At 45.2% G+C, this 27,886-nt stretch overlaps 1 protein-coding gene across 2 annotated transcripts in view; it reads left to right on the top strand.

Moving 5' to 3' along the window:
- Positions 1–27,886, top strand: part of IGSF11 (immunoglobulin superfamily member 11) — a 110,871-nt gene that overhangs the window by 77,274 nt on the left and 5,711 nt on the right. For both annotated transcript variants that reach the window (XM_065063178.1, XM_065063173.1), the window contains exons 2-3: positions 25,963–26,126; positions 27,316–27,523. In XM_065063178.1, the coding sequence (XP_064919250.1) occupies positions 26,088–26,126; positions 27,316–27,523 (247 nt within the window). In that variant the 5' untranslated portion in view covers positions 25,963–26,087. The remainder of the gene's footprint in view (positions 1–25,962; positions 26,127–27,315; positions 27,524–27,886) is intronic.

Genomic DNA, 27,886 nt, shown 5'->3' with positions numbered 1-27,886 from the left:
AAGAACACAACATAGCCTTAAAAACAGAGGTTACGTCCATAGACCCATCCTTCTCCCATTCTTCTGTGCCCCATAGGGTTGTGCTACATGAGGGCAGGGAATCTGCCAGAGCTCTGGTCAGTTCATTGAATATTTGCTCAGAGGAAATGTCTTTTGTTTACATGGGGGAGAGAGAAGCTTACAGAAGAAACCTGGCACAGAGCAGTTGGGATTCAGTTAATCTGCTTAGAAATACATTAATCAGAGGATCAAATGCTGTCAACAATACTCTTACCCCCTCACTCTCTTCCCTCTTCCAGTACGTTGCTCATTACTGCTCTCACTGGATCTTACTCCTCACCCTCCTCCATGTGTCCCTCCTCTTCCCTGCTGTGAAAGTCAGACAGTAATGAAGGACAAGGAGATTAAAGCAAAATTAACAAATAAAATATAAATCTTCTATCTAAATGAAAATTAAAAATGGATCTTCGGCTGTTTGCTTCCCTAAAAATAGACTTGTACCCCAGCCAAGCCCAACATAGCCAGGATTTCCCTGGAAAGTTCTGTGCAAAATGGGCAGCTCCCAAATGATGAGCAAATAGTGGAAACAGTGGCTGCCTGCTTCCCCTCAGACTCCGTCCATCTCCCCCCACTTCCACTGGAGCCCACAGGAGAAGCTGTGGGGCCACACTGGGACATTGCATTATGACTGCAACTGGAGAAAGGACTACTCCAAACTGCCAGTACTCATTGCCTTTAGCAGGAACTGCCAGTACTTGGCTTCTGGCTAACATCTCTTGTCTAAAGATGGGCATTTGTAGTTGTCAGCGGTCACGATTTAGTGGGTGTGCTGATTAAAACTGGAGCCAGGCAGTACAGTTTCTCTTTCGTGCAGCTGGGATAATAATACTCGCAAGGACCTCACCTGTATGGGGAGAGAAGCTCTGAAGAAAGGTGTTGCTATTAGTGGCATATTCCTCAATATGTTGTTGCTTCCCTGCCTGGCCTCTGGTGAATTGGAAAGGGGTCTCAAAGGTGGCATCCTATGGTGACATGGAGCTGAGGTTGAGGTAGTTTGCTGCTCTCTGTGCTCTGTTGCTGTAGAATAGCTGTTGTCAGAGGACTATTTGTTCTACATGCACTGTCTTCTTCTAACATTTTTGTTTTATTAATTTTGCAAGAAAAGCACAAAAACAAAAAAGCATTGCAGTGAACAAGATATCAGTACCAACTGGGACATAAAGAAAGAAGTAGGTAGCTACTGTTATCCACTCAATGTTTGCATGCATGGTGTTTTATATTCCTGAGTTTTGTTCTCAGATGTGCAGCAATCGATTTAATTTTCTGTATGAAGTTATAATCATAGACAATGCAGGCTGTGCAGTCTGGCTCACTTACTTAATTTCAAGGGAAACCTTTAACTTCAGGGATCTCCTGACCATTGAGCTGTTGTTTTAACAGCATTACAGTCGTATTAATTTCGGAGATTTTGCAATCCCATGTTAATCCAAATTCCATTGAAGTCACTACACAGACACCCATTGTCTTTAGCTGGGGTTGGTTCAGGTCATTGCTCTTCAAATTCTTCTGAGGAAAGGATGCGGAGGAAATGGAACATGCAGTGGTATATCAGAGCTCGGTTTCTTTTTGTTCTTTCATGGGTTAAGTAAAGGCTGGCTAAGAAAGAAATTGAGGTGGGTAAGTGTTTTTAGAGGAGGATTTCTTTTTTGTTTGTTTGTTGTTTTTTTGTGAGGGAACAGGCAGAATGAGGGGAATAGAAGGCCACTCCCTAAGGGTGCAGCAATACTTGTCCCAAATGGGAAAAACAGAGTGCTCTGTCCGGAGACTTCTCAGTGCATCATTGCTTCCATGGGAAGATGTGCCATTGTGCCCGTTTCCTTCCTCTACTTCTTCCTGCTGGGCCACACAGCACTGAAGTGAGAACTCACCTCTGTTTCTCCTCAATATGCTTTAGAGGAAGATCCAGAGGCAATAGTGTCATTCACCTGTTTCTGCATATACATGAGCAGATACACTCAGATGTTTGAGGACATGTGGACCCCGTTAATGTCAGTGCACCCCATCCCTGCTTGGCATGCCTCCTGTATTCCCCCAGCCACGCTAGTGCACTGTGACCCAGCTGCCCAGTGTCTGAGCATGGCTACCAGGGTAGCAGCAGTTCCTGCTGGCTGTGCCCTGAGGGTTGTCCGCAGGCCTCCTTTCCCTAATGTATTTGTAGTGCTGAAGCTGTGGCCCATACTATAGCGTAAAGATTTGATGTGCTGGGGCAAGAGCTTCAAAAGACCTGGCCTTGAGCATTGGCCCTGCAACCAACAAGGGGTCATAAGACCTCCCAGAAGGCTGTGTCAACACATTGTGCCAGCAAGGCAGAAATGCTGAGTTAGCAAGTTCACAAATTCCTGCATCTTGGCTTCTTCCCAGCAAGTGGGAAGTGGAGAGCCGGTAAACCTCACAGAGCCGTGTGCCTTTGACAGCAGCCCCATGTGCATTAACCGTTCTATTGCCCCCCGGCCAGGAGCTGGGCCTCCGATACCCACTGGACAACGTTATTGCACTGAAGCAACACATTTAGGGACCTTGTCTGCCTGGGAAAAGAGTGTGTGATAGCCTTGCTGCATCCGTTCCATTCAGCATGAGTGAGAGTTGGAGGATGTAGCATCACAGGTCTCGCTGTGAGCTGCTATCAGGAAAGTACACAATATCCTTTCCAGCATGGTGGCCCTGCCAGTTTTAGCATGCTAGCTGGATTAAAACTAGCATAGACACATGTACTCATGCTGTGTCTGACTTTTCCTTTTGTTGAGGACAAGTGTTTGTGGGTTTGGAGCTAGCCCTTACCTCCAAAAGGCTGTATGGGCCTGGTCCAGATATTTCCTTCAGCTGTATGTGTCAATGGAAAATGTCTTTTAATCAAAGACTATTTTTCACAGAAGCTTCTGTTGTATTATTGTCTCCATATCAGTTTTTCTATGGAAAATGGTCAGGGTAGGAGAAGGAAGTAGGACAGGTGGTTTTTAATTTTTTTCTGACACAGCTTTCAGTTTTCTCTGAGAGGAAAAGGAAAGGAAAAGAGGACTGGAAAGCAGTCAAGGGAGAAAAGGAAAGGAAAGGAAAATAAACCCTTTTTATTGCTCTTTCATCAAAGTTTGGTGCTGGAAATATCTACCTTCCTCATTTTCCTTGTCATTGCTTTATTTCTTGTGTTCCTTTCTCATAATTTCCCTCATCCTGGGCAGTCACTTTCCCGAGAACATAAATAGCCACAAATGCTGGTATTTGCATGGAAGGTTGGAAAGGAAACTTGCAGGAAAACACAATGACTCAAGTATAAATGTGCCTTGGTATCAGCCCTGCAAATTAAGCTGGTGAGCTCTTCCTGAACTCTGAAGCTTGTCACCAGTCTGGCAAGATGCTGAGCCAGGAGCTGGTGAATGGGCTTTGTGCTGGTGTCAGCCTGGTAAGCAAAAACTGGAGAGAATGTCACCCTCCAGCTGCTCAGGCTTGGTGTAAGTGGAGAAGCTTGAGCAAGCAGAGCTGCCCCTCCTCTCCTGGAAGAAGGAGATTTTCCCCTTTCTCTTCTTCACTGGATGTGAAGGAAGGTGGCCTTCTCCTATCAAGTCTGCTGGCTTGAGAAGTGAGGAGGATTTTAAATGGGAATGGTGCCAGACAAGGAGATTTAAGACCTCTCTCATCACGATCCAATACTTTTAACAGGAGGTTTTTAATCCATGATTGTTCTCTGTCTGAGATTAGCTACTGCTTTTTCCATTGTCTTAAGAGCAGTGGCTTTACTGGGTCTTGCCTCAGGCCCATCTAGCCTCATAACTTGGCTACTGATTGGAATTTGGATTGCAATAGATACTCAGAGAAAGAAGATGCTCAAGGAGGCATCTTTTCCCATGAACTTTCACTCTGGGGTGTCATGAAGAGAGGGATCAAGGAAGAGTTGCTTCATGAAGACCTCTTACCCTGCCTAGGGTGTTGCCATTGGCTTCTTTGCTTGTAGCCAAGACCTAAAAGGACACAGTTCAAGACTGATGTGCTCCATCTCCAGGCTCAGTGTTGGTGTGGCTGGTGGACAGCGAGTTGTTGCATTGAGAAGAGGGGTTGCAAGCGCTGGGGAGGCTGCACCACCCAGTGTGTCTACATAGAACACACGCACTATTGCTGAGCAAGCGTAGGTCCCTGGGGTGAAGTGGGCTTCTTATACATCCTTTTTCTTCTGTGGTCTCCTTCACATCTACTGGAGCCTGTTCCTGCAGTTGAAGCATGTGCAAAGGTAGAGCTGCAAAAGCTTGAAAAGATCTTGGGGCATCTTTTTAGGCTAGTGATATGTGGACTGTGGTCTGGGAGACTGAGGTGAGCACTATGCAGGTAAATGTATTAAAAAGTAGTTTTTAGAAACGCAGTGATTTCATATAGCTGCACTCCAAAAATCAGACAGTGGAACCTGGGCCAAAAGTTCAGGTACCACTGATTTGTTCTGTGTGCTACTCAGGCAAAAACCTGGTTAATTCTCAGTCAACTCTATACCCTGCCTGTAAAAGCTGCCTGAGTTGGAGTTTTCACAGCCTCCCTGGAGCAGTTTGTTTCAGAGCTTTGCTGTTGTCATAGCTAGATAGCTAGTCTGAGATCTCGCTGCAAATTTTGTTGCTAATAAAGATGATCGGTGGGAAAAAGAGAACTATTTTTCTCATGCAAATTATAAACATACTACATTTATCTTTTAGCATTTTTCTATCTATTTTTCTTCTGTTTCTTTTCTGTCCCTTTGATGCATCTCCCTATCTCTATCTCATTTCCTACCTTCCTTCCTTCACGATGATCACTTTCTCCTTTCACAGGGGGCAGAAAGAAACATTTGCCATGTTTTATGGATTCCCACTAAATACTGCCTGATCCCTCGTTATTAGAAAGCTCCTTCCCCTCTGGTACCTTTGTGTCTGGTACAGATGAGTATGGCAGATCCCTGCGGAGACTCCTGCACTCTTGGGATGCTCCTCAGCCAGCCAGTACCTCCAGCCACATCTCCCTCCTCTCTTAACCCAAACAACTCATGTTCAGATGCTAACGTTATCACTCTTTTCTTCTAGTCTGATGATGCCTGGAGCTTTCAAATATGTTCATTAATTGAGCCTCCTGGGGCGTGTTCCCTGCTGACCATTCTGTATATGTATATGGAGCCAGTGGAGGGGAGGAGAGAGGAGAGGGCATGCCTGGCACTGGAGCATACGCTCTGCATCCTGCCGGATCGCAGGCTCACTTTAACAGTTGGTCATTCCTTAAAGCCTCAGCCCCCTGCAGAAGTCAAGAGGGTCTGGGATGCCTCGGAGGGGCAAAGAGACGCAATTGGGTTTGACAGGATTTGCACCACAAATTAAGTGCTGAGCGTTAATGTTTGACACTCCAGCTCCATGGAGCTTTTGGGTAACCCCTTGCAGAGAAATCTGTCAGAAATGCAAGCATCCAGAAAGCAGTGGGAAAACTACCCTGCCACCTCCTGTTTTTCGCTTCTCAGAGGACGGAAAATGGTGAATTTGTGCTGCATGGCCTTGTCAGCTCCAGCGAGCACCCCAATTCCATTGCCCTGGGCAGGAAGGCACTGTCATGGCAGGGAGCTTTCATGCTGTCACCCCTCTTTCCACACCCTTGCCTTTGCCATCTTGCTGGCACAGGGCTGGAGGTGTGGCCTGCAAAGCAAGCACAGGTTCCGAGGAGTGAGGATCAATATGATGCCCTTCAACTTGGGGGCATGATTTTTCCCTTTCAGCCTATTCCTGTGCTTCTCACAGCTGTAACCAGCTGCACTGTTGCAGTGGTGGGCACAATCACACTACTTCAAACAATGTCTTGGGTCTTATTGGTGGGGGTCAATATTGGCGTTGGAGAGGAGATTTGTGAGGGTCACTGAAAGGGCTGCAGGAAAGAGGGTGGGTGAGTTGATGCCCAAGACTCTTCACTCTCTGCTAGGGAAGTGCTGAGCTGCTTGTCATCATTCATCCTCGAAACATTCAAGGCCAGGCTGGACGGGGCTCTGAGGAACCTGATCTAGCACAAGATGTCCCTGCTCATTGCAGAGGGGGTGGACTAGATGACCTTTAAAGGTCCCTTCCAGCCCAAACTATTATATGATTTTAGAGGTAATGGAGGTGTGGAGGCAGCACCATCATTCTTCTTGATCAATTAAGATGAAAAGTAAGAACCAAAGCCATTTAATTACTTCGAGACAGGGATCTTCCTGCCAAAAGACTAATGGAAGCTTGTTTTCATCTGTTAGACTTCTACTCTCCAAAGGCAGCTGTATTTTCTTCATCTGTCCTCTGTGATTATGGATTGTTACTTCATGTGCTCTCTGAAACAATGCTGTCTTCCATCCTAGCAGAAGTACTTTCTTCCACTGCTCTATCTTCCTGCTTCCTCAAGCTTGGAAAAGACTTCAACATTTTGTGGCATGAGTGTAGAAATACCTCAGTAGGTTCTGTGATAATCAGAGATCGGCAAGCAGTTGTAAAAGGTTGTTCTTTTGATGAAAGTCATCCCTGGATGGGCAACAGCCTTGTTCCAGTTCCAGTACAGCTCAGCTTCCCACAGTATCACCTTGTCATTAGAAATGAGGTCCTTCCCTGTGGCATGTGCTTACTGGGAATATAAACAGCATCCCTGTGGCAGCCTCAAAAGACAATTCCGTCTGAGCTTCTATTGTTCTAGAATTTACTCAGTGTAGTGTTGGTCTTTCTCAAACTCTTGGTTTCTTCTGCTTAGAGACTACTCTTGTCTTGCTGTATTGTTTTTAGCCATTCCACATCCTGCTTAGAGATAGCCAAAATGTCTATGGAGATACAGGGCTCTTGTGGCTCTTGCAGAGGTATCCAGTGGGCAACTTTTCCATCTGTCTCTGTGGGGTGTGTATTTTAAGCCATGCTGATTTAACTCCACGATCTACCTTTGTCTGGCCATCAACAGGTTGTGGTGTTTGTTTGGTTGTTGTTTTGCCCTTTTTGTGGTCGGTGTTTGTTTGTTTGTTTGTGTTTTGATTGGTGTTTCTCCTGGGGTCGTATTCTAGCTTGCAATCTATTGTTTTGAGTATTTATTACTTTCACCATGCACGTAGACCTTGGGGTATGGTTTCTGCTCCTTCCACCAGTCTCTCTGCTTGTTTGCCTGCCTTCCCTTAATACTGCTATGCCCAAGGTGCACAGAAGCACAGGTGGGGTGAGGGGACATGCCCCAGTCTACAGTCAGACAAATGGAGGCAGGGAGAGAGGCTGCAGTCAGACGTATGGCCCTGGCTGTTGCTAAGATGTATGGGGAGGTCAGAGTCTGTCCCTGCTCCCTTGCCAGAGGTTGCCATCAGCTCAGGTTGCCAGCACATCTGCTTGCTTTCTTGTTCTTTAACCTGATCCTTTCATCGTGACTTACGGTAGAAAACAATTTGCTCCTACCCACTAATGAGGATCTTTTTGCCAGAGCTGTGTGGAAAGCTATTCCACCAGCAGTTATGCTGGCAGATCTGACGGGGAGACAGTGGGATGAGGAGTGGGAGAGATGCTTACCTGTACCCCTAGGGAAAACCAGCCAGAGGGGCAAGCATAGCCTCAGTATAAGCAACTGAGGTAACTCGGGCGGTTTAGTTTGGAGAAAAGGAGGCTGAGGGGAGACCTTCTTGCTCTCTACAACTACCTGAAAGGAAGTTGTAGCATGGAGGGTGTTGGTCTCTTCTCCCAAATAACAAGTGACAGGACTAGAGAAAATGGTCTCGAGTTGTGCCAAGGGAAGTTTAGACTGGATATTAGGAAAAAAAAATTATAGAAAAGGTTGTCAGGCCTTGGAACAGGCTGCCCAGGGAAGTGATGCAGTCATCATCCCTGGAGGTGTTTAAAAGATGTGTAGATGAGGTTATTAGGGACATGGTTTAGTGCCAGAGTTAGGTTAATGGTTGGACTTGATCCTGAGGGTCTCTTCTAACCAAAATGATTCTATGGTTCTATGACTAGCCCTCCTTCTCCAGCAAGCCTGAACTGCAGAGACCAGATTTCAAACCCATGTACAGATTTTTTTCAGTGGTAGACCTTGTTGCAGTAAGTTTTAGCCTTCTGACTTTAGGCTTGTTTATCTTAGCTGGTTTTTCGGAAGTCCGAGAAGTAACTGTGAGTCGTCTGCACACCAGAGGCTTGAAATCCCTCCTCCACCAGCTGAAACCATCTTTGTGTTTACACGAGTGCGTGCAGCAGCCTCTCCCTCATGCCGTCATCTTTGAACAGGGGAGAGCTGGTGTGAGCATTCACAGAAGGCAAGGAAACCAGGTCGGGTGAAATTCAGGCTTATTATTCAAACAGATGTTCATGAATATATTTTGGCATATTTGCAGAGTCTTAATTGTAATCTGACTTGATGGGCACATGAGTTTGAAAGTAGGAGACAGAATTTATTGAAGGAGATACAATCTGGGAGATGAACTACCAAAGTGGGCTCTGGAGGGTGAGGATTCACTTCTAGCTCTGTGTAAGCATGGGAAGGTCACTTGGGCTTATTGCTCCTTGCCTTTCCTGGGTCCCAAGGGTGCTCAGACCCTGCTGGGGGAACACATCTACATCCTGAGCAGGATGGTTTGTGTGTTGGATTGCATGTTCGTTCATAATTGTTGTTTGCTTTGCTTTCCACTGTTAGAGAATATAATGGAGATTTGCCACCTTTTTTCCCTCCTGCCTGTCACTACTCTGTCCCCGAGACAAGGGCTCTCCTCCACCCCTCTTCTGTTTTCTCAGCTTTCATGGTTGGGGCCCCTCCTGCAAAGCCAGGTCTCTGTGAAGTTTTGGTGATACAGTGCCTTTTCTGCCTGGTGAACAAGAGGAGCATCTGGGAAAGAAGCCAAAGCATGATTCTACTACAGTGATTATTATTATTGCCATTAGCAAATGCAGCAGGAAAAGTTACGATAAACATGGGAGAGATAAGTGTGATTTGTATACATTTCATATTTTCTCTGTGTGTGGTTTTTGTGTGGTTTTGTTTGTTTGTTTGTTTGTTGTTGGTTTTGTTTTGTTTGTTTTGTTTTGTTTTTATTTTCTTTCTTTTCCTCCCTGATGACAAGTACTACTTTAAAGGTAGGGACAGATTGCATAGTTTTTGCCTCGAGTCTGGTGACATTGGGGTTGCTCACTGCATGGTGCAGCACAGGGTATTCAGTCTCAGACATTACCTTTCGGTCAGCAGGCAGCAATCTCCACTGCAAATGAGTCATAGAATCATAGAATAGTTTGGGTTGGAAGTGACCTTCGAAGGTCACCTAGTCCAACCCCCTGCAATGAGCAGGGACATCTTCAACTAGATCAGGTTGTTCAGAGCCCCGTCCAGCCTGGCCTTGAATGTCTCCAGGGATGGAGCACCCACCACCTCTTTAGGCAACCTGTTCCAGTGTTTTACCCTCCCCATTGTGAAATATTTCTTCCTCATGTCTAGCCTGGATCTCTCCTCCTTTAGTTTAAAACTATTACCCCTTATCATATCGTAACAGGCACCACTAAAAAGTCTGTTCCTGTCAGGTCCTCTCCTTTTATGGCATCTGGAGGGTCAGAAAAGCATTGTCACCTCCTTGGGGAGGGACAACCCCACCTCCAATAGTTGTGATTAATGCCTGTGTACCTTCTTCACCCAGGAGGTGCTCCCCTCGGCTGGCATGGGGCTTTATTTGGTGCGGATCCAGCTGGTGGCAGGTGAGGGCAGCCTCCTTGGGCCGGTCTCAGGTTGAGGATTTGGAAGGAAACAGGCCTGCAAATGCAGTGAATGCAGAGGCTGCTTTGTGATGGCAACTGCTAGCACAACTGTGCTGAGTTGGCTGTTATAAAAACATTGACGCTAAAAAAGGAAGTTTTACCCCTTATGGTAAATGACATGGTACCACAGACTCTAGAGATGGAAACCTCCTGCTCAACTTACTTCAGTGTTGTAAAGCTGCAGCTGGTAAGAGAGGAAATAGCTGCAAAAAAACTTGCCAAAAAATGCATCACCTCTGTATGTGCTGCCTGGTCCCTTCGTCCCTCCCGCCCCAAGCACACAGAAAGAAAGCATGAAAAAGTAAGTGAAATTTAGTGCTCAGCCTCATGCCCCATGCTCCTAAATGAGAACCCTTGTAGCAAGATGGCATATGGCAGTTTGGGAACAATTCTTTCTTCCATTAAGCAACATATTTCTGAGTGCTCCAGAACAGGTCCTCTGCCACAGTGAGTTGCGGCAGGCCAGACCATGTAGGGCACAGCGGTTCTTTCCTTGGGTGTGATACTGGCTGTACATCCCACATCAGTTTGTTAAAACTGGAGGTGTTTGCGGGTACCAGAAACTCAGCACTGGGGCTGACCCGCAGAATTTGGTGCAAGTTCTCCCCAGCATTGCCAAGGCACTCAAAGGTTGAGGCCAGTGATGTTTTTGATGCCTGTAGATAGAATCTGGTTTCAAAAAGGCACAACTGGGCAGGCTGAGTCAAGCTGTGACCTGGCTCCTCTGCTAACCCCTGCTAAACAGGGGAGTGCTGTTTAGAAGCGTCCTGCTTGTTCCCACCAGCTCTGTGTTTGCTCCCCAGGACCACAGGGTGAGTGGCAGTACTCTGAAGCAGGACCTGGAGATCCCTGGTGTGAGCCTTTCCCAGCTCTTGGGAACCACAACAAAGCTTTCTCTGAGCTGAAAGGATAAATGGGAGAGCAGTGAGTACCTGCTCTTGGCTTCAAGAGAAAGGAAAGAATTTGGAGAGACTTCTTTACGCAGAGTAGCACTGATCTGAGCTTTTAATAATGCAATGGACTTGTAAGTGTTCCAAACTGTGATATTTTTGAATGAATTTTTAATCCAGGGTTTAACATTAAAGATTAACATATGTGTTTTGGATTTCAAGAAGAGAATTTCCCCCTGAATGGCTAAGACTTCCTCCAGTGGCTTCTTATGGTTTTGTTCTATTTTACTTTTTTTTTTTTTTTAACCTCCCTGGCTTCATTAAAGTAAAAAACAAAGGAAAACCCAGCATCCAGGCTGTGCTTGGGGAGTTTTCAACTTGTTGTTAAACCAGTGTCTGATTGGGCTTTTTCACATTAATGCTACTCTGTGAGCTCTTAGACTTGGCAGGAGTGACAACATCTGTGTGAAAAACTGAGCCAGCTGTGCAGAAAAAAATCTTTCGTAGTTCAGAGCAGTTGTCTACTTTGCTGCTTGGGCATAAGCAGCTTCTTGCATCTGTTACAGAGGGAAAATTTGCAAAGTGTTTTCCTGAGACTAACTCCAAAAGACAAGGGAAGACTGTAGCAGCTTTGTTTGCAAAAGTTTGCAGCTCTTGTAAAAGGGAATTTAGGACATGAGGGGAAGGGGAGAAGAGAGGGCAAGCATAAAATCAGACAGGACTGTGAGGTTTGGTCAGCCAGGGTTAACTCTCAGGACTTGACATCGGAAAAGAAGATGGTAAGGAGGGAGCTACGTTGTCCTGTACAATAACAGCAGCAGCTGCATTCACAAAACCTCTTTCCTGCATTTCAAGCATGTTATGATGATACTGTATGGTTTTTTAAAACCTCCTTAAGAGGTTCGGAGCATTTAGTGAGCATCTGACACTTTGCTTTGGGTCAGGGATTCTTGCAGAAAGTGCAATCATGTTGGCCTCCAACAGAGCTGAACATAGTGAACCTTCTTGGTTATTTTTTACCTCCTTGATAAGAAATGTGTGTGCTAATTTGAAATCAATACAATACTTGGCAAAGTGGCAGAAAGGGTGATTAATAGCCAGAGCAAGGCCCATGAATCAGGTGCCGAAAGTTCCGTTGTTGTCTCACCATTGACCTGCTGCGTGGTGTTGAGGTGAGTTATACCCTCCCTCCATCTTGGTTCTCTTCACTGCAAGATGAAGACTCTGCATTGCCCCAATGCCTTGCCTGCTAGCATATTTTAGAGCTGCCAGTGCAACTTTCTGCACTTGAGTTTTTTCTACATGGTGCTGGGCACCTAAGTTGCATGAGGGCAGACACTGGCTGGAGGTGAGGATGCTGAGCATTTGTGAATAAACAGGCTCAATGCCTTTGTTCTGGCCACTTAGAGCTCTGGATACCTCAAGCCTGGGTATCCTGTGAACAGGAGAACCTCTCAGCATTAGGACTCCTTTCCCTTTGCGCCCTGTGCTGGCACATGCCCCCACGGTGAGAGGGCATACAGAAAATCGACAGCAGATTTGCATTAATCTGGCTGCGCACATTTTATATATTGGTCCTGCTTCCACCATGCAGTGTGGGAATTATAAGCCCAAATGACTAGAGAGTGGGAAATTGATTTATAGTTAGCAACATTCACACCGAAGCTTTGGGTTTTGGGGCAGGGAGGTAGGAAAGATGGCACTCCCGAGGACAGGGAGCTAGGGAACAAGTCTCATTCAGGGAAAGTACAACAAAGAGCTTAAATGAATGTGCTCCTGTGGCTCGTGTGGGAATGTCTGTGCCTGACACTGGCCACTTGAGCACATCAGGACCAAACTTCATGTGGCAACACCTACAGCTCTTGATCTCTGGGTGTTGCCATGAGAAGACTGGGCTGGAGGTGTTTGTAGCTAAAGCTGGCAATGAACTGGTCGTGCATTCCAGGGAAGTCCTAATACATCCTCTCTAGTTTGTATCCCCTCACAGTGAGAGTCTGGATCTTTTAGTGGATGGAACAAAAATCAGGAGACATTTCCAATGGGAAAAGATTCACATGAAGCTGAAAGGTCATAGCATATTAAGTATGTGTGTGTATATAACACTGTACTATTACTGAATAAAATTATGCTAAGTCAGAATTTATGTAATATCTAAATATATGACAAAAGTTTAAATTGATTGAAATAAAGTGTTTTTACCTTATTGAACTGAAGTGTGCCAATATTGCCATAATTAAATGGGAAAGTCAAAGCAATTCATTTTTTCTTCACTTACTGAAAATGTCATCAAAGTTGATATTCTTACAACCTATTTTGATTTTAATGAAAACTCTTTTCTTTTTTTTCCCAGTGGAAAATTGTCCTTTTACAACCTCTTTCTGACAGCTCAACTCATAATCTGAAACATTCAATTACTGACCTGACATTTGCCAGATCAGAAGACAAATTTGGGTTTTCCTTTCTTTTCAATTTAAATGAAAAAGAGCCTGCCTTTTTAGTTTCTTTTCTGTTTGTTTGTGTTTAATAATGTTAATAATTTTACATCCAAAGTAGTTTGGGATTAGCAATGTGGAAGTCTAATATCTTTGAACATCCCCATGAAAGCTAGTTTCAATCTGATTTCTTTTGGAGATTGAAAATTATGCTTTTATGCTTTTATCAGGCTTATTTTGAGCATCATGTATGAGATGAGGAAGTTTCACTGCGGTTGTGCTTGTTCTCACTTAAAGGCTCTCTCTCATACCAGTGAGCCACAGGAGTTTTGTTATCAAAATGGATGCAAATGTGATTAGACCTTTAAGCCCCGATTTGGCAAGATACTTAAACATGTGCTTCATTTTTAAACATACAAAGTATTTCCAGTGGCTCAACTGCCTTTAGTGGAATTGCTAGGACATATGAAATCAGTTCGTACATCCGTGTCTGGCTGAGTGGCCCCAGCTCTATGTGGGCACTCAGCTCACCGTGCAGGCGGCAGCACAGGTGAAGCAGGACTCAGAGCTGAGTCATAGAGCACAAGAAGTTTTAGGAGGGCTCAAAAGCACGGTGAACACCAAAGAACATCTGCCAAATATCCTTTCACTTGCAAAGCTCGTGTGCTCCACAGGGTGAAAGCATTTCATACATGAGACACAAAACTGGGGTGGAAAGCAGATAGCTGACTTGCTGGCATTGCCTCAGCCAAAACTTGTAGGGTGCTGGACTAGATCTTTTAAGAATTTGATACTTGTCATGGTGACAGCCCTTTCTGACCTCAAGGAGAATGGGATCAGTCTATAAAAGAAAAGTTTTATTCTCAGAAGTGACTAGTTTCTGTCTTCTCAGGGGTTGCTTTATTTTAAATTATTTAGAATCATACAGTCATTTTGGTTGGAAGAGACCCTCAGGATCATCAAGTCCAACCATAACCTAACTCTAGCACTAACCCATGTCCCTAAGAACCTCATCTAAATGCCTTTTAAACACCTCCAGGGGTGGTAACTCAACCACTTCCCTGGGCAGCCTGTTCCAATGCCTGAAAACCTTTTCCATGAAGAATTTTTTCCTAATTTCCTATTTTTTTCCTAATTCCTAATTTTATTTTGTTTTGTCTTAAGCACCCCTTGAGGGACCAGCCCATCATAACACCCCACAGGCCATCATAACTAGCCACGGGGTGATGATGATGCTGGAGTATCCTGGTAATGGGGAAAGACAGGTGAAGTGGGTACCCCAGGAAACATTGTGGGGTCTCCCCTTCATTTGGCTTGGAGATGTGGGGCCATTTCTTGGGGAGTAATTTCTTACCCCAGGCCTTGCTGTTCATGATCCCCTGTACTTCCTTAACCCCGAACCCCAGCTCCCACACTCTACTGTAGCCCCACATTCCTCTCCCTAACCTCTCCCTCCTGGGACTGCCCTCAGCCCCTCTCCAGCCTGATCCCAGTCTGGCCCAGCCTTTGCTCTCTTGCAGGGAAGCTTACTCACATAGGAAAAGCCAGCTCCTTGGAGCCCTCACTGCTGCCCCAAGCCCTGCTGTGCCCTCAGTGGCTTTGTGTTATACAAGCACACCTGTGTGCATGGGTGCACTCCTGTTTGTGGTGAAGCCCCTCAACATCTGGGTGGCTGGATGCATCATGTTCCTCTTGTCTTGCTGCCTTGTCATTTCTGGAAGATGCAGCAGCACCAAGGCCTGGGTTTCATGTGGCCATCCAAGGTTCCCGGAGGGCTCCCAGAGGAGCCCTCTTAAGTGGTGTCTGCGGGGAGGGAGCCATGCAGCATCATGTGCCGGCATCTTCATCCAGACTGTACTGTCCTATTAGACAGGCGCTGCCCCGTTTCTGTCCATCACCCTCTGTCCTTCCTCCTTTTTGGGAAGGATGGACGTAGCTTTTGGTGCATTGGATAAAAGTAGTTGAACAGTAAGTTGGGACTGTTTGCACTGGCCTAATCATGGTTGTGTCAGGGAAGGAGAAGAAGCTGCTCAGGTATGAGTTTGCAGTCTGTATTTCAGTGGCATTTTTTTTCTGTAATGAAGGCAGGAGGTACAGGGATTTGCAGAGTGCATATCTCTACATGCATTCTGGGAGGCATTTATGAGCAGTGTTGAAAGTCACTGATGAGCCGGTTCTCTCTTTCCCATCCCCATCTCTTTTTGTCTACAACTGCACCTTGTGCTTCTGCCTCTCCCTACCACACACAAGTCAAATATTCCAGCCTTCCTCTGAGCCAGCTACCCTTACTGGGCCTTAATCTTATTGCTTATGGGCTCTGTCCTTCCCACTCAATATACCATTGAATGTATTTAAAACTCGAGTTGTTTTCCCTTATTAAGCAGTTTATCACTATGTTGTGCTCTGCTTTTTTTTAAAAAAAAAAAAAAAAAAAAAACAGGAGAGAAGGAAGAAATTTATTCTTTTGACCATAAATCATTTACAGAGCTGCTGGGCCGTTAATGTATTTTTTATGGCTCGGCAAACAGAAAATAGGAGTGAGTGTCTTAGTAGAGTTTCGCCGACCTGTTTTAATTTGGCTTCCTAACCCTGACTCTTTGTGCCCCAGTCTTGGGTGCAGAGACATTTCTCTCACAGAGGCACCAGTGGATACCTTCTCCCGAAGGAGGCTGCTTTGCTGTGTCAGCAATGTCATGTGCTGTTGCCAGCACTTGGCACTGATTCACAGCACGACACATTTCAGCTGTACTGGGAGAATATTAGCAGGGAAATGGTGTGGGTGGGGGGAACTCAAGGTTATTTTTGCTTTTAGATCCTGGGTAGAACTCTAATTAGACTCCCACTCCAAGGTAAGCCAGTTACCTACAGCTCTCATCTCATCCCATGCAGCCTCATTCTGTACATTGCATGTTGTGGGCTCCGCTGGCCTCAGGTGTGGTTATACATAACCATGGGGATGCTTGATGATGCTTTCAGAGACAGTGACTGGCCACTGTGGTTTTTCTCAACTGTTAAGAGCTGGCTTCTGTGAGGTTTTGCAGCTTGCTTTGGGAAAATGAAGACAATGTATGCCTTTGCATCTCTGTGCCTTTTCCCTCTTTCAGGAAACACAGATACAAATATTTGCCGTAAAAGGTGCATTTTCCTTCCTGATGTGCTGTGACAAGCAGTGCGATAATTAAGAGTGTGGGATGTGGCAGGTTTGTGTTGGCATGTGAGGGAGCTGAATGGGAAAGTCTGCAGCTCTGAGCTGTTGTTGCAGGCTCTCTGCAAACTGAAGCAGAGCTTCTCACCTTAAAAGTGCTTGCGTGAACATTTGATAAGCTTTCATTCCCAAGTCACTTCAGCTAATGCAACTGTCTGTGGTCATTTAAAATGTTCCCACCCCTAAACATTGACTAATATTGGAGAATGCCTCCACTCTAGCAGTGAGCAGAACAGGGCAGCACATCTGCAATGCAGCTTTTCCCTTTTGCAGCAAAGCAAGTTAGCCTGTCCTTACACCTTCCTCAGCAGGTTACACTAATTAATGCCTGACTGTAAGGTGGCGGCACAGGTTCCTTTCTGCTTTTGCTGTTTTTGTGGCAATAACCTTGTGCTGAGCGACAAGGCAAATAGCAGAGGATGACAACATCTTCAGTTACTGCAGCAGGATTCCCCAAAGCTGATCTATACAGGACTAGGGGTGAAGGAGGAGGGGCTGTGTTTGCCACTCTCAGCTTTGTAGAAGACAAGGTATATGAAGATATCATTCTGTGCCCAACTGAACTTTCACTTTCCTCCTTGCCCATGTTTTGGAAAATGGTGCTCCAGGCACCTCCAGGAGGACCTTAGGAGGGAAAGAAAGTACTGTGTTGCAAGGACCCACAACCCTCTTTGTACCTTGGTTACGCTGCCTCATGCATGCTTCTGATCTGCCCACCTGAGTCCTGGAGGGATGAGTCATTGATGATTCTGATGCTGGGCACAGCCAGGGATGGGCAAAGTTGGCACCAAATGGTCCCACAGAGTGTTCTAAAATAGGCTTTCCCACCCCTCCACTCTTTCGGTTCAATGGAGCAATGAATAAGCACTTGAGTGAGTTCCTGATCGCCCCTGGATCCCCCCTGGTCTTGCTTATCTGTTAAAGCAAAAAATTCCCAACCTCAGTAGTGCAGCTGCTATTTGAGTCCTCTGCAAATGCTGTGAATTCAAGGACTGCCAGCTCAGATCACAGCAGCCTGTTTCCAGCCAATACTGCATGCATCGGATGGAAGTGTTAAACTTTCCATAATGTACCTAATTGTGCAACACTATACCGTGGAGAGGGGATTGATGCATGATCCAGAGCACAGCGATTGATTAGTTTTAACCTAGCTAATGTCATTGCAGATGCTATTTTTTGTTCCTGTCGATGTCCCTTCCTGATTTTATGATCTTGCTCTAATACAATACAGGTGTGTTGTTGTTGTTGTTTTTTTTAATCTCTAACTTGCATGCATACTGTACTCAAGGCAGCAGAGATGCAAGGCAACCATCCCAGCTAGCAGGAGCTGTGAAGGTGGCTCTCCTGGCAGCTCTAGCCAGGCTGGATAGAGGCACAAAAGAGAAGCCAGCACTGGAGGCATAGCAGGAGTCATTGGATCATTTGGCCCCCAACACTGCTATCACTAGGACATCTGTAAACCAGATTTGGGTGCTTGTTCCCACTTTGTACATGTTAGCAAGCTGCTCTAGCACTATACTCTTCTCACAGTTCAAAGATGTCTTTTACATTTCAAGACTGTGACTAACACAATCATTAAGATCTGTTAGAAGAGCACTGTTCAGGTTACACAGAGAGCTTGATGTTATGTGATCCCTGCTACATGGAGAAAACAGCCCCTCTCAGTTTCCCTAGCAGGTTTGAATGCTCAGCAGTTCAGTAGATCAAACTCTTGAGGTCTAAACCTGAGCAAATTAGGATCTCACACTAATAGCGACCTTCTGACGATACCTGGAGCTGAGTGTCTTGCTCAGCAGGACACAGGGAATCTGTGGCAGAAATGGGGAAGGAATCAAATTCCTCACGGTGTTATGGGAGTCCATTTTCTACCCCTGCAAGAGATAGTCCAGCTCCTCTGACAAGGACATGGGAGGGAACTGACACCATTCTTGACATACATATAGCTGAAAGCTTTCCTGCCTTATTCTGGTCTTAAAGCCCAGTTTTCATCCCCCCTACAGCTGCACATTGGGGAGGTCAGGGGCAGGGAGATGTGCTCCATGTCATCTCCATAAGACAGTTGTTTGTAATCCCCCTCTGAGCTGGCCTGCAGAGAAAGACCTATTTCTAAAAGGGAGAGTGGCAGGGGTGGTAATGGCCGCTCTTCACCAGGCCAACAGCTGAGGCCAGAGCAGAGTGGGTAAGCAGGAAGTTTCACTGTTATCTTTCTGTCTAGTTCAGATGAGATTGTAAATGATAAGGGAGAAGAGTCAGAATGACCAGCACAGATTTACGGGTAGCCAGTGTCCGTGATCAGCTGGTGGACTGCTCAGCAAGAAATGCTGCAGGGCTCAATTCCAAGACCCTGACATTGTGTTTTCTCTGTGGATTAGTGTCTGCTAGCCCGCACATCCTACAGGCTGGGCAGCAATCCTAGGATTGCTCTTACTGTGGTAAAATGGAGCTATTTACTTGGGATGCTCCATGCTGCAGGGATGACTAGATACCACCAGTTGTGTCTGATGATTTCTGCAGGGGCAAAGGTGCTCAGAGAATAGCTTGGGTTTTGACCTGCATTTAACAGAGAGAGTAACATTGTATAGACCTCAGAGGAAAGGTTAGCATTATTGTAGGTTTAACATCTATGTAACAAAGATCTTGCCCTAAAACCATGCCAGATGTGGTAGTTTTCCTGCTCTTTGTTCCAGTCTGTCCTGCAGAGACAGTGAAGATAGCAAGGAAAGAGTTGGAAGTTATTTTGCTTTATGCACTGTCAGGTTACTATCTCATTGCTGGACCTGTGAGCTGGAAAGAGCCAGCATGAGCCTTGTTTTGGGATATTGTCTGTGTTCAAAAAAAAAAAAAGCAAAGAACTTACTCGTAATAAATTCTCAGTCTAATGCCTGAGATATTCAAAGTTCAGTGCAGCTGCTTCAGAGAATGAAATGGTCAAACTCTGTCCAGTTGCAGTTTCTCGTTTTAGGTCTGAGCTATGTATTTGCCAATCATTTTGATGAGTATAGTGTAGAAAGAGCTGGACAGGGTGAGGAGAAGGGACAAGATCGACAAGTGTGACTTTGCATGGCTGGGTTGCAGAGAGGGAAGGGCAGGGGCCCAGAAGCACCGCTGATGAGACCTCTGGGAATTACAAGAAAGCAGGGGTACTGAGTACTGAACAAGACTGCTAAAGGGGAAGGCTCCCTGCAGCACCTGTATAACATGTCTCTTCACAGACTGAAGCACAGGAGGTTTCACCTAAACACTAGGAGAAACTTCCTCACTTTGAGGGTGCAGAGCACTGGAACAGGCTGCCCAGAGAGATTGTGGGGTCTTCTTCTCTGGAGACATTAAAAACCCACCTGGACACATTCCTATGCAGTCTGCTCTGGATGAACGTGCTTTAGCAGATGGGTTGGACTAGATGATCTCCAGAGGCTCCAGATGTCCCTTCCAACCCTAATTGTTCTTTGATTCTGTGATTCCATGTGCCTACAAACTGGGGCACAGAGGCAATCACCCTGAGGATGTCTCTAGACAAAAGTTTGCCTTCTCCTTGCTGTGAGCTGGCAGAAAGGCTATAGTGTGGTGAATCCCTCCCTTCTTCTCACCATTTCTCCTAGCTCCCAGTATAACTGTTGCAAGGGGGCCTCTACCAAGCATTATTCAGCCTAGCTGGGCAGTAACTCAGGTCTGTGTTCCTTTGGAGTTCTTGGTGATGCTGGTTCCAGAAGCAGAGTGAAGTCTACCGCAAGCTGCCTCCTGACTGGGTGAATACTGCTTTTAGTTAGATAGATTCTGAACTAGCAAGTATATCACATCTAGAATTACGGTCTCTGGTGAGAATGGGCAAGACAAATATTCAAACAGCTTGTTGAGCAGTCTGTCTGGATGCTGGACAACTTCAATGTTATCAGTGCTTGCAACTGCAAGTCAGGCTCCTTCAGGGGCTTTTGGATGGTTGCTGCGTTAGCAGGTCCTGGAGGAGAAGTACTCCCTGCATCTGTTACTTTCTCCTCCAGCTGTGAGTCACGCCTTCCTGGGCCGTAGGTTTTGCTGCTGCTCAACGTGTTGAGTTGGCAATGCACCTCAGCTCATTTGGGGTGGGAGACATTTCTCTTCTTTAGCACAGAAGGCAGCTTTGGTCCCAGACTCAGAGATGTGAGGCAGGCCAAAGGCACAGTGACTTGTGTTTTCCTTTTATCTCAGGAAAATGACTACTCTGCAGTTTCCCCCTCTGTTGCCTGCAGTTGCCAGATTGAACATTGTGTTTCTACTCTGTTCTTGAAACTTTTGAATGAACTCATCTTCACCTCTCTAATGAGGGACCCAAAATGTCATGCTGCCAAAGGCATCTTCCCCAGCACATGGCAATAGGATTGCTAATTGCACTGGGATAGGGGGGAGCCATTCGCTGGGTCTTGAATGCGAGCTGATACAGCTGGAAGGTTTATTCTCATTTTTCCCCAGCCACACACATTTCTGCATGTTGTCCCTGGAGGTCTGGAGATGCAAAATTCAAGCAGCTGAGTTTTTCTTTTTCCCTTTCACACTTTCCTCTCTCCTTTCTCCCCCGACCATTTGCTTCCCTGGCTTGCCAGCACTGCAGAGTGAATCTGCACCCTGGTCTCCGTGTATGCAAAGTCATGCTAGCCCAGTGTGATGGTTTGGCTCAGCCTCCCACGCCATTGAGCATCAGGAGGCTGCTGCTAGCAGATGCCAAGTTCTGCTGATTTGCCCACAGTTCTTGGGGGTACTTGCAAAGTAGAGAGTGCCCTCCAGAAGGTGAGGCATGGCAGGAGCTTTTATGGTATGACTGACCTTCCAAAGAAACTTCTATTTTTCTTTGACCCTGGGAGATCAACACTCCTAAGCTAAATACAGGGCAAGGGAAAGACCCTCTCTGTGCCCTGTACTGCAAGCCAGCCAATGACACCCAGATATGTTGCTGAGCATGATCACCTCTAAAAACCAGGTGCTGGGGATGATCCAGAAGCAGAGGAGGATGTGCCCTTAGGATGACCACAGTGCTTCCGGAAAGGGAGAGTCTCTGCAGTCTCTGAGGCCCCCGTGGTATGTGACCATCTGCCATCATGGTAATATGGACTGGTGATTGTGCATTAGCTGTTCATGTTGTAATCTGGTCTATTGATTTGATGTGATGCTGGTGGAAGTCCTCATTTCACTCATGTGGCTGTCAGCCAAGGTGATTTGTTAGTCTTGCTGGTGATGTCTGGCACACAGGTGTGGCAGTGGGCAGGAGCTGGGAACATTTTCCGTCAACATAGTATGAGTCAAAATTCTAAGATGTGCCCATGTATTTCAACTTTACTGCATCTGATATATTCTGAAGCTTCTTAGGCTTGCAGCCCTTGTAGGACAGCTAGCCAACATGTGGCAACATCCATCTCTTCCTCATACCCAGCAGGGAGGCAAATGCTGATTGCCAGACTGGGCTCTACATGCTTGTATCATGACCTGTGAACTATCTACATGGACTCCTTCATGGATGCAGGGGAGGGACCTAAGTGTGCTACTTGGAAAATCAGTAATGACCCATCAAAAATGAACTGACAGTGATCTGTTGCCAGAATAATTACTTGGTCCTGGAAATATGAAGAAATTCTAGAAGAGCCTCTGTAGCTGAAACATAGTTCTGCTGGCTAGTTCCATGGTAGGGTTCAAAAAAAATGGAGCATCTGCTCTAATTAGTGACGAAAGCTTGATGCATTGGGATCAAAGGAGAAAGCCGTTTGCAGAATCAAGCTAAGATCAAAGTGTCCTACATAAAGGAAGGGCCCATTCCTCTTTCTGCTGACAGTGGTGTACCCTGCTCTTCCTTCAGGCATGCTGCTTACAGGAATGCTTCATTACTAAGTAAGGAGGAGACAGCACATACAAGAGTGGGCCATTGTAATCCAATTCTAAGAGATGATTTGGTAGTGATCAATTCTTGATGTCTCTCAGAAGTCATTAAACTTCTCTGAATACTTACAAAAGATCTGGATTGTGTACCTTTGCAAAAAGAAGACCCTTTTCAAAATCCTTTGCTTGATTTTTCTGACCTTTTATGTATAATTTGACTTAGTAGATTGGGCTGTGTGTGTATGCGTATATCTATATTTGCATTTATATCTACCAAAGGGAATTCAAGTCTTTGCTCCTTAGGCTGCATTGAAAAAGCCTTATCCCAATAGATATGCTAAATTTGAAATTTCCTCATCCCTCTCTCCCCTGTCTCCCTCCTTTTGCATTAATGCAAAGCCACATTTTTACAACCACTAATTTTGAGAGGTTTAAACATGTAACATTTGGTTGAGTTTTCCTACTAGGTGTCTTCCTGGACACATGTTTATAAATGTGCATCCACCTGTGTTTTGGGCATGAGTATTGGTGTGGAAGGATGCAGTCACATAGATCCTTGCATAGATGGACAAGGGCATGTGTAAATGTGTTACATTTTCTAGTAGTCTGAGATATAATGAAAGACACTGTAGCTTCTGCAGAGGATTTTATCTTTGCTCTTTCAGCTGTCTCCCTGGGAGAAGGGTCACACTGTAGTAGTGCCCTCCCAGTGCTGTGTTAACACACCAGCCTACCTCCTTGCTTATGCTGGTAGAAGAGGACTTTGCCTACATTTGGTCTCCTGACTCTCCTGTCGCCTTGTTTCAGCTTACTTGTCAGAAGCGGTTGTCTGTGTTTTCCCCAGCTGTAGCCCTGCAGGTGCCACTTAGCTTAACAAAATGAGTCCTTAAGTGCTGCCTGACTTGTATGCATCCTGGGCCAAAGAGCAGCTGACAGGCCCTGGAATGCATGAGGCAAAAGCAAGTCTGAGGAGCTGACTTGCCTGCTGGTTTAACAAGACAGAGATGATAGGACAGTGTGGTGGTGGAGGGGTGCTCATCTTCCATGCCCAGGTTCAAAGCGGCTTCCCTTGACAAGAGAAATGGACGGGGAACTCAGGTCTTCCTTAGTGCCCACCCTCCCGCCTCGCAGAAACCACTCCACGGCATCCAAATTAAAAGGGGTGCTATGGTACCTTGAAAGGAGGAGGAGGTTATGGGGGCTCTGAGGTGCTGCAGAGTGAGAGTGGGGTAGTGGCATAGCAAAGGGTATATTATGTGTTTTATTTCCTTTTTTGAATTGTTCATAAGTAGATTGGGAAATCTGCAAATGTACTGAAAAATATTTTTACAGTGAATAAATTATGCATGTTCTGTTTTAGTGTTTTTATTATTCTGCAGGATGTTTACAATCAATTAATAGTAAATATTAGGATTAGCAAGAGGGTGGTTAGGTATGAAAATCACATCATCTTAATTACTGAGTGATTGATGTAACTAATCCTGCAATGCAAACTGTAAACTTTTCCAGTAAATTTGCTATTAGTGAAAACTCACACGTAAGTATTACTTTTCCTGAATAACAAAAATTTGGCTGTGTGGGTTTTTCTTGGAGGGGAAAGTGAAGGGGATAATGGATAGAGCTGAAGAACACTTGTTGCTATTCCAAATCAGATGAGTAGTTTGTTTTCCTCTCATGGAAAGCCTCTCATTAAATCTACATTGAACATGGCAGAGGAGCTTTTTGTACAGTGTTGGAGTGAGAGGTTAATTCAACAAATGTCCAAATTATTGTGACTCCCTTCACACTTTTTAGCACATGGACAATGCTAGACTGGATGAGTAGTCATGGCAGGGTAGGCTTCAAATTTAGGCCTACAGAAAAGACAATCCCTCACCAGGGTCATATTCACGAAGAAACATCTCTGAAGTGGACACGGATCACTTCTGGTTTTTGGGCTAATGCCACTGCCTGGCTAGCCATAAACAACTGAAGAATCCAAAACTACTCATGGTCTGTTCACCACAGATGCAACTGGAAGCAGATGCCTTGTAATAAAGGTGATGCTTATTACTAGCTCTTCAAATTATTTACTTCTGCTTGCTGCTGACAGCCCTGCATAGGAGATTGATGGATTAAGCTTTCACCAACTGTTCCTCATCCGGGCACCTAATTCCCTGAGATGTTAGCACCAGAGATTAACTGTTTCCCTAGGAATTTCCAAAATGTTTCATATTTTAAAATATATTCCAAGCCTGTGAGGAAAGTCAGAAAGTCAGGCTTTTTGTTGTTGTGTTTTGTTTTTTTTTTTTTTCCCTGCAAAGTAAGAAACTCATTAGTTTCTCTTAGAGAGATTAAAATGACATTTTGTCTGGCTCTGTTCTGAAGTGTTTCTGAGTCTTCCCAAACTACCTGGGGCACTGGAGGTGGGAGATATGGAGGAGGAAACAGAAGTCTGGAGGAGGTTGCTCAGAATTTGCAAGATCCTGGGGTATCACAGCTCCAGAGCAATCAGTCCAAACCCAGGAACTCACCATAGGCTGTTCAGGTGATAGAAACTTTGAATCTGTAGCATGTGAAGCTCAGTGGTTCCAGGCTCTGAGCACCTCATCTCTCCATTAGGTAGGCTGGGAAGGATCCCAGAAGACAAGCATGTGAGAGACCACTCAGCATTTTTTCTCAGAAATTAGCCTGTTCAATTTATTTGTGTTTCAGACAGAAACCTGTTGAAATGGAGCATTTCACCTTCAGCAAACTAATGTCTCTTGGCAGAAAACAGAAACTTTGCTGGCAACCCTTTCTGGAGTCAAGAAGAGAATAGGACAGTCCACAGACTACACCTGGGTGCTAGCAATATCCTGATATTGCATTGGAGCTTGAAAACTCTCTGCCTTCTCCTCCAGCAGCCTCCCACATGTCCTAAACAAGAAGATAGTGACTTATCATATACAGAAATGTTTTTTGTAGTCAATATTCTGATTTTGTGGGGAAAATGGTTTAAAGAATTTTTGTGCTACTCAAAATGGTGGTGGTGACTCCTTGGTTAGTTTCATTTGACAAGATTTTGGCAGCCGGAACAGAGATATTTCCCGGTGCGACTTGCAATCTAAAAGCTGCAGCCTTGAGCTTCAGCACTGGGAAGCTGGGGCTTATCAGGCTTTGAGCCCTGTCCAGCCTATGTGGAATGCAAAGAAGTGAATTGTGGAAATGTTGGAAAATAAATGAGATTTTATGACATCCTCCATTATCAGTAGTCATTTTTCACCAGCTAGATAGAAATACCTGGACTGGAAAATATTTAGATTTTTAACCCTTTAAATTAAAAATAGCACTAAAATGTTTCTGCTCATGCAGGTCTTTGTGAGGGGCAGAAGTAGGGGGAGAGCTGTGTTTCTTCTTTAGCAATACGCATGCTCTCTGCTTACCCCTTGGTGAAGACTTTTGGAATGCAGTTGTCTTTTCTGTTTCAGTGATGTTGGGCATCATTAAGATTGATGGGTTTGAAAACATATTTCATTATCTCCTAGACACAGCTTGGCTGCTCTTCTGGCTTTTTTCTCATCACCAAAACAAAACCTGTTGTTTTCAGAGGCTCTGAAACTAGAGTGCTCTCACTTAAAAGGGCTTTCTATCTGCATTTGCCTGTGAGAAATGTCTGCATGAGAGCAGCCTTATCTGTTAAGGGAGGAATAAAATTCTTTTTAGCCTGAAATAATTTGTAAGGGACAGTTCTGTAACAGGATGCAGCTGTCAGGACCTGCATGTGTATGGGGCCACCTGCAATGCTTGAACTGGCTATCCTTCTCCTGCAATGCTTGAACTGGGTGTCCTTTTCTTTTCAGGTCTGGTGTGTCCTCTGGAGGTGTCAGTCAGTTCAGGGAGTATCCAGGTTGCCCGAGGCCAGACAGCAGTATTGCCCTGCACCTTCACCACTAACGCTGCTCTCACTAACCTTAATGTCATCTGGATGGTCATTCCTCTTTCTAATGCCAACCAGCCTCAACAGGTAGGTATTTTCTTACTGGAGTGTGTATTTCTTCAGGACTTTCCTTTTCTCCACCCTTTTCATGCCGATTTGGATGTAGACCCTTTACAATCCTTAGTCTTTGGTTGTTCCAGAACTCCATTGCCCCTTCATTGCTGAAGACGACCTCTAGGTCTTACATGAATCTGATTTCTTCAGTGCCTTGTTGACGCACATTGTGTCCTTGGCTGCCTTGGCAGGATGTGCAACTGAGGCACATGTATGTGGTATTATAGAGCTGCCTTGGATCTACGGTGGTTTGTGTGTTCAAAAGAGCACAGGAACTGTAATCCAGGCTGTGGTATGCTGGATATGGGCTTTGGAGGACCTGGAGACAGCTACGGGCTTAAACCTGTGAAATCTATGTAAAATGTGCTGTAACACACAGCCTCTCATAGACTCATCTTCCTTTTTACTTCCCTCCTTACCTTTTAATTGTTCCTTATGCAAGTCCATTCTTACGAACATTATCAGAAAAGAGTCTATCATGGTATGGTGGACACAAGAATCATAAAACTAAGATCTGCTGGCTTCGTTTTTGCCAACACACTCTGACAACAGAAGAATTCTATTGCTCTTAAATGCATATGTCTTTGGTCACACTGCCCCTATCACATTCAGTATTCAGTTGTGAGAACCTGTGCAGAAGAGTACTTGCTCCTCAGGGACTTGGTCTGAGTTCACACCGCTACATAAGCTTTCTGATTATGGAGGCTGAGCAGATTCAAGGGTTGCATTGCCTGTCATTCAGTTCATCCCAATGATCTTCAGTAAGCATTGTCAAATCATGACAGGATCTTACTGACTGAGACTCGAAATGATACTCTCCACTGGGCGGATGCTTTCCAGCAAAGTACTCACTGACTTGCAGAGAGTCTCTGCTTCTCTACATCAAACCTGTCCAGATGGGTAGTGACTATTGTAGGAAGTAGGCTGGTATTGCCAATTCAGCTGTGCCAGCAGATTTGGGTATATATCTGATCTGTTACCTCTGTGAACATTTTTATTGACATAATGGTTCTGCCTGGGGCAACTGTATATTGAGGTGTGGTTATTTAGAAATGCTTTAGGAATTGCTTCTTTCATCTTTGGAAGCCCATGTTTTGCTTGCTGTTCTTCCTCCTTGCTCAGCTCCTGCAGAGTGTTGTTTGAGCTTTCCTTTCTTTTTCAGGTTATTCTCTACCAAGGGGGTCAGATCTTTGGTGGTGCACCCCAGTTCTATGGGCGAGTGGGGTTTGCTGTGACAATGCCAACCACCAGTGCCTCCATCTTCATCAACAACACTCAGCTATCTGATACTGGCACATACCAATGTTTGGTCAACAATCTTCCCGATCGAGGCGTCAGGAATATTGGAGTCATTGGACTTACTGTCTTGGGTGTGTTTATTTGGATTATGGGGGAGAGGGGATCCTCTGTACATGACAGTGCATCATAGCAGAGTAATATGGTAGTGTATGCACTGGAGCTCAAGGAGATGCTATGGTGAGGGATGGGCTGCCTTGTGGGTATTGTGGGAGTTTGTTGAGGCCATAATCTTCATATCCAGGTAATATATAATGCAGTTTTAAAATACAGTGGAGAGAAATGTTTTGTGGCAGCATTGTGATGTGAAGTTGCAAAGAAACATGAACAAAGTACAAGGGCATCCTGGAGAGCTGAAGGGACCATAAGAGTTTTCTACATAGCAACAGAAGAAGAGAAGGACTTTAGATCTTTGCTTCATTTTCATTAAAATAATT

The sequence above is a fragment of the Columba livia genome, chromosome 1 (genome assembly GCF_036013475.1).
Source record: "Columba livia isolate bColLiv1 breed racing homer chromosome 1, bColLiv1.pat.W.v2, whole genome shotgun sequence".
Taxonomy (NCBI): domain Eukaryota; kingdom Metazoa; phylum Chordata; class Aves; order Columbiformes; family Columbidae; genus Columba; species Columba livia.
This window is presented reverse-complemented; position numbering and strand designations above follow the sequence as displayed.